This window comes from Octopus sinensis, unplaced genomic scaffold (assembly GCF_006345805.1).
Source record: "Octopus sinensis unplaced genomic scaffold, ASM634580v1 Contig15170, whole genome shotgun sequence".
Classification (NCBI taxonomy): domain Eukaryota; kingdom Metazoa; phylum Mollusca; class Cephalopoda; order Octopoda; family Octopodidae; genus Octopus; species Octopus sinensis.
In genome coordinates, this window is record NW_021833580.1 from 1 (window position 1) to 7,500 (window position 7,500).

Consider the following 7,500-nt stretch of genomic DNA (forward strand, 5'->3'; position numbering starts at 1 on the left):
ATGATGATGATGATGATGATGATGATGATGATGATGATGAAACATAAGTATTATATTCACGTAGTAATATTGTTTTACTTTTCAGATTTAAACGAGTGCAGACGGAACCCATGCGGGCCAGAGGGGGCGTGCACCAACACACCAGGAACCTACACATGCGTCTGTAATGCAGGGTACAAGTTCAACGGAATAACATGCGTTGGTAAGTAAAGGAGAACAGACATCACGCGTATAGGTGTAACTGGTTTCAAGTTATAATGATCATAATAATAATAATAATAATAATAATAATAATAATAATAATAATAATAATGATAATAATAACGAGAAAGCAATCATACAAATACATAACAAAAACACCAAGACTTACAAACACATATAACATACAGAAAATTGCACTACTATGCACTGCACACATCCTACGCAGAACACTTTCCATACAATAACCATCAGAGCATCACAACAAATCACAGTACATACCCAAGGCACACAGAGCTGTGCTCGGTAGTGAAATGAAAGCACGCTATAAAAATAAAAATACTGAATAATAATAATAATAATAACAATAATAATGAAGTCGATGATGTTGATGATGATGACGATGATGATGATGATGATTAATGATGATTGATGATGATCTTGATGATGATGATGATGATTGTTGGTGATTGATGATTGATGGTGATGATTGTTGAAGATGATTGATGATGATAATTGATGATGATGATGATGATGATGATTGATTATGATGAAACATAAGTATTATATCCATTCAATATAATTCTTTTACTTTTCCAGACACAAACGAGTGCACAGGAAACCCATGCGGGGATCTGGGGGCGTGCACCAACACACCAGGATCCTACACATGTGTCTGTAATGCAGGGTACGAGTACAGAGGAACAACATGCGTTGGTAAGTAAAGCAGAATAGACATCACGCGTATAGGTGTAACAGGTTTCAAGTTATAATAATAATATTATATAATAATAATAATAATAATAATAATAATAATAATAATATAATAATAATAATAATAATATATAATAATAATAATAATAATTATAATAATAATAATAATCAATTCTTTTTTATTGGCCACAAGGGCTAACACGCATGATTACATAAGGGGACAAGACAGGACGAAAGGTTACAAAGGGTTTTATCCGTTTGTTAAAAAATCCGTGTAAAAAACTTTATAACAATGATTATTAAAACAATGAAAATCTCCCAAAAGGGGGAGACGTTTCGAAAGGTTCCTGGTGGAAAAAAAACCCTACAAAAGCCAACGGGAGCCTGGTCTAAAAAGGGGGTGTAGAGAGTCCCCTTTCTTCTCCTTTTACATTACCTTTTTGAAATCACAGGCGAAACCTGAGAACTGGTCCATTTATACAGGCCAGTCTCGCACAATTCACCCACCTTTCATAAAACTTGCTATCGGACAGCACTTTCCTCTCTAACCTCATCTTCCTTTTCAAGTGAAACTTGTAAAATTTGATGAGGCCTTGACCAAAGAGGAAAGTGTCTGACTTTAGCCCTTTCAAACGAGTCCACCACACGACCTCTTCCGCCACAGCCACTAGGCACAAGAAAACGGCCTCGCCCTCCTTGTTAAAGGCGGTCGGCGGGGCAATCTTCACAATGGATTCGGCCGATAGTCGGATCCGTCCTACACGTGACAGTAGCTGTTCGACATAAACCCATATTTCAGCAATACTCGGGCACTGGACGAGTGCGTGCAGAACGGTTTCGTCGTCCTGGCAACACCTCGGGCAGGCCCGGCTGACGGCACTTCCGTGCCGGTAGAGTTTATCTCGAACAGGCAGAGCCCCTCGGTAGCACTGCCAGGCGAGAGACCTCTGGAAATTATCCATCGGTCCCGGCCCGAAAGTCCTCCCGAACAGACCGCACAGTTCGTCATCTTCAACGCCTAGAGTTTCCCCGAGAACGTCGTCGCATTTTTCCTCCACTAACCCTCTATAGAACGCTAGAGTGGAGCTGTAACCGATCGCATTGCCCGCCTGACGGAGGGCGGAGAGGGCTTGACGGCACTCGAGGTGCCAAGCGCCCTTTCTCGGTCTACGTTTGATCCAGGTCTGCAGCTCCGTCAAAGAGACGAGCTGCGGAAAATCGCGTCTGACAAAAGACGACCACACCTGTTCACCGTCTAGGAAGCGCTTGAGATGCCGCAGCCTGAGCGCATGTCTGCGCAACAGCAACCACGGCATTCCAAGGCCTCCGTTCAGCGGTCGTGACAGCAGATGGATCGCCTGACCAGTGGCACCTGACCCTTCCACAAAAAGTCGAAGAGCAGACGTACCAGCTTGGCCAACCAGCGGTCGGGACAAGGGACGACGGTCAAGCGGTAATAGATGACGGATGCGATGTACGCATTTGCCACCTCCGCTCGACCTTTCAGGGACAGCTTCCTCTCGGCCCATTTCTGGGTGAGACGTGCCACCCTGCTCGTCACCTCTTCCCAGTTCTTATCCACCTGGAGGTCCGGACCGAACCAGACCCCGAGCAGTTTAACGGGTCCGTCTGTCCAGCGCCCTACGACGCTGTTGGACGGCATGGGCTTGCCTCTCCAGGTGCCCAGTTGCAAGCCCACAGACTTTTCGGCGTTAATCTTTGCCCCTGTCACCGTTTCGTACTCGTTTAGTATCTCGCCAATCAGGCCAATGTGCCTGTGGCTCGACACCACCACGGTGACGTCGTCGGCATAAGCAGACACGCTGTTTCCGCCTCCTAGATCGCGCGGGATACCCCTCAAAGCCTCCAACTTGCGCAGTAATGGCTCGAGAGTCAAAATGTACAAGAGGGAGGAGAGAGGGCATCCTTGGCGGACCGAACGCGAGATGTCGAACGGTTCCGAAAGGTGACCGTTCACCCGTATCACCGAGCAGATGTTGCTGTATAAAGCAGTGATCCACCCGCGGAAGACTGGACCGAAGCCGGCTGCCCTGAGGACAGCTGCCATGTACCGATGGTCTACCCTATCGAAGGCTTTACTCTGATCCAAGTTGATCAAAGCCCCACCCGCGCCAGCGTCGTTACCCACCCTCTCTACGATGTAGCTCATGAGATGGAGGTTGTCGTGTATCGACCTGGTCGGCACGGCGCATGTCTGCGTCTTGCCGACCAGCTTATCCACGACAAGCGCCAATCTCTTGGCTAGCACCTTGGCCAAAATCTTCAACTTTGCATTGAGCAGAGTGATGGGCCGGAAATTCCCTATAACGTCCCCCTTGTTGGGTCCTTCTTCAGCAAAGCCACCACCCCTCGACAGACAAAAGCAGGAATTCTCCCGTTTTACTGCCAGTTGCAGTAGACGTTTGCCAACAGGTCCGCAAACAAGTCTGGCATTGAAAAGTAAGGCTCGTAGGGCAGACCATCCAAACCCGGCGATCTACCTCTCGTGCAACTCTTCATCGCTTCCTGTACTTCCCAGGCAGATATCGGTCCTTCGCAGCACTCTGCGTCGCTGTCCGAGAGTTGCGGTAGGCCGTCCAGGTACACACCGAAGTCTGTACCGTTGGTGTCCGTTCCACCGCTCGTCCCAAACAGTTGAGCAAAGTGCCGCTGAAGCACCGTACACATCTGCTTCGGTTCGGTAAACTCGCGCCCGTTCTGGTCCACCAAAGACCGAATGGTTGCTCTGTTGCCTCGCTTCGCCTCCGCCACGCGGGCCCATCGAGCGGCTCTAGTCCCCTCCCCGCTTAGCGAACGTGCCTTAGCTCTGACAACGCAGCCTTCGTGTTTGGCGTCGAAGTGTTGGTCGAGGGCCAACCTTGCCGCCAACTCGTCGGTCGCGATGCCAGTGTCAAGAGCCTCGTCTAGTTTCTTAACTAAATCCCGCTCTCTCTTCCTACGTTCAATAGCTAGAGTCTACTATACCTAATCGACTCTACTCTAATTGCTCTCTTGAGGGCAAACCACCAGTTGTTGTTGATGATTGCCCCCGTGAGCGCCCGCTTAACTAGTAAACTAATCCGGTCTCTGTAAGCTTTGCACGCCGTTAACGACGCGTTCAGCTTCCAGTAGCCGGGTCCCTGTCTATGTAGCCTATCTAAGTCGACCGTATAGATCACTAATTTGTGGTCTGTATATTCGACTAGGTGGAATTGTGGACACCCTACGCTGTCCTTATCCGCTGGCCTACAAAACACTCTATCTAAGTACGATCTAGACGACCCGATGCGGTTTGTCCAAGTCCACATTGGCACATTCGGGTTGTCTAGTCGAAACCTGTCGGACAGCTGAAAGCGGCCGAGTAGGTTGGCGAGGCTCTTGCACCCACCCCCTCTCCTATCAGACGCTCCCCTGCCCACCCGATCGAAACGTTCGTCTAAGACAGCGTTCCAATCCCCAACTAGCACTAGAGTGCGTGACGTTCCCAGGAAAACTTCCAGACGTTTGAAATAATCCGACTGCCCTGCTCCTGTCGGAGCGTAGGCAGCCAGCAGTCTGAAAGCACCGCCGTCACTACCGTCCACGTCGAGGACCACCAACTTACCTTCCGGATCCAGAAAGACTATCCTTATTTTCAAATCCAGGCCCTTCCGAAACAACACCGCAGTACCACCACCGCCCGCTCCCGGCCGACACGGAAATAGAAATATCTCGTATCCGCCGAAAAGGGCTGCGAGTTCCTGCGGGTCGGAGAGCCTGGTTTCACTGATGGCTGCTACATCCACATCATGAAACCTCAGGTCGTTTAACAGGTGACCCTGTTTCCAAGGTGACCCGAGGCCTCTCACATTCAAGCAACCGATTCTAAGATTTGCCATGTTTCAAAAGTTAGGGGGAAAAAAAGGAGAAAAAAGGCTCTACTTACTGTTGTTGGTGGTGGGGGTGGCTCCCTTGTGCTTTTGCACGGGTGCTTCCACAATGTTTTTATAAAGTTTCTTCGAGAAACTTTTCCCTAGCGATCCCACATCGTTAGGGAATATTTGTTTGATTTCATCATATGTTTTTGCATTTATTTTTATTGTGAGAATGTGTGTTGGTGGTGTGTTTTGTGTTGGTATGATGAAATCCGTTATATTTGTACTAGTTTTGTTTTTTAAGTACTCCACTAGTTTTTGGTTCTTTGTGTTTATTGATGTAATTGTGTTTGTGTGTGTTTGTGTGTGTGGCAGTGGCAGTAGTGGTGTCGAAAGTGTTGTTGTTGTTGTTTGTTGTTGTGAGTGTGTGTTGTTGTTGTTGTTGTTGTTGATGTTGGGAAGCACTATTTGTTCGTGCTTCCCCTGTAAATCTTTTTGTTTCTTCCTCCTTTTCTTCTTTGGAGGCACTATACTCCATTCTCCTTTGTTGGAATCGGAGCTCGCACAATCCGAGATCTCTTCATCCGGCAAAGGAATGGTTGAGGGGTCTGCTTCAGTAGCAGGACGAAAGGTTTTTGGTTCCGCCTGTATCGGTGGTGCCGCTGCTCCTGTTGCTGTTGATGTCGCTGCTGTCGACCTTCGAGGTACTGGTGTCGGTGTTGGTTTGGTGGTGGTTGTCGGTGTTGGTTTGGTGGTGGTTGTTGTTGTTGGAGGTGGTGTTGTTCGTCTTGGTGCTGGTGTTGGTGTTGGTGGTGTGGCAGCCTTTGGTGTTTCTTGCTGTTTCTGATGTTTCTGTTGTTGTTGTTGCTTGTGTTGTTGTTGTTGTTGTTGTTGCTGCTGCCTCTTGCTGAAAGCCTCCATCCTCTTTTTGTGAATGGGACAGTCCTCTTTAAGTGGCTTTCGCTGCTGCAGAGGAAACATTTTGGCTTTCGCCCCTCCACAGCAACGTTTAGCCTGGTGCCGTCCGGCAAACTTACGAAATCAGGGACTTTACTGATATTCTCTTGCTGAATTTGCGCAAGAAGCAGCACTCCCATCCCCAACCAGTTTTTCGCCCTCACTCTCCTGACATCTAGAATGGTGGTAGTGTCCTCTATATCATAGAGGACAGCTGCCACCAGCCATGACATATCTAGCTCAGGGGGGGGGGCGAGGTCGATTTTTATTTTTGTTACTCTTCGCCCGAGGTGGGTCGGAACTAGTAACAAATTCTCAGTTTGCAAGGGCGAAATGGCGTTCGCCCTTGCAAGCTCCTCTGTTGGGAAGCGAACCTCCACGGTTCCAAAACGCTTCCCCTTGGTTACGTAGCTCTTTTGGGCCCAAATGGGCTTTAGAACTATCTCCAACTGTTGGGGTGTGGCATTTGTCATTCTTTTTAGTTTTCTGTCGAAAATTTTGTATATTATTGTTTTCTTGTTGGTGCTTTCAATCACCTCTTGTGGAGTATTGAGGAAGATGCCATTGCCATCCTTCCTCAACAACTCCTTCCCTCTTTTCACATCTTCTAGAGTTATCTTAACTTCCTCCGAAATTTGCTTCGCAGCAGAAGCAAAATTGTTGGAAGTTTTTTCTTTTTTCTCCGTGTCAATGTTTGTAATGATTTTTGTAATTGTTTTTCCTTCCTCCTCCTTCCGTACCAAAGCATTGGCTGAAGGCAGAGGGGGAAAATCGAGAATTACGTCGAACGCGACGTCCTGGCTTGCATTCTCCTTTTGAACGGAGCTCGTGCTCTCCGGTTCGGAAGGAGGATCTTTGTTGCCTTTTAAGGCGTGAAGTGGGTGTTTTGTACGAGTTGTGTGTGTTTGCGGAGGGAATGTATCTTGAAGGAAGGAACAGCCAACTGTTCGCTTCATAGCCATGTTTTTTTTGTAATATTCAAAAAGTTTAAAATGTCAAATGTTCAAAATTTTAAAACACAATTTCACCCCGAATGGGGCAAAATTTCGCCCAACCGACGAGCTCCGCAAGAAGCCGGTCGGTTTAACATCAAAACTTATCAACAGATTTCCAATGAAATTGGTGTCAAATTCACGGAGCTGATTCACGTACGTCCATCGGCGTCGGAAGGAATAATAATAATAATATAATAATAATAATAATAATAATAATAATAATAATAATAGTGGCTCTCATGTCTTCTGATCTTAACTGATTGGAAGTGTTATCATGTACATTGTTTTGTCTTGGTATAAAAGTTGGTCTACAGCAAATGTTCTGCTCAATACCACAGAGTTGCTTGTCAGTTGTTTGACCTTAACCAGTTCAGCATGTCCCTTAGTGGCTGACGATATGTGCATCTCTGATCAAGAGCAGAAGTATTGGGGTAGCAACATAGCCGTTTGTTGAGAGGGATTCTTTGGGGTTTGCATAATTCACCTCTGGAAACATGGGTGTTTCGTTCAACATCCTTAAACAGCCCTTATTCAGGGACCTTTCGAGTGGGATGGGTTACTCGACCTGAAGAAAATTCTAACTGGGCCCCACATGCAAGGTCATGTGCTGTTTATCTTGATATGAGATCACCATGTCGAACAAATATGGTTGTGATGCATGTGCCTTGTGTACCCTTATCAGACGGGTAATCATGATGGGTATACTGGGCTTCGGATATTTTACCCCAGTGTCACTTTGATGGCATGCACTGCTCTCCAAGTCCATAATAATAATAATAATA

At 46.9% G+C, this 7,500-nt stretch overlaps 1 protein-coding gene across 1 annotated transcript in view; it reads left to right on the forward strand.

Annotated features, from left to right (window-relative positions):
* Positions 1–798: 798 nt before the first annotated feature.
* The window catches only part of LOC118761558 (latent-transforming growth factor beta-binding protein 2-like), a gene marked incomplete at its 5' end in the record, with an annotated part of 50,331 nt that continues 43,629 nt past the window's right edge, over positions 799–7,500 (forward strand). Inside the window, one exon of the mRNA XM_036499591.1 lies at positions 799–886. Coding sequence (XP_036355484.1) covers positions 799–886 — 88 coding nt within the window. The remainder of the gene's footprint in view (positions 887–7,500) is intronic.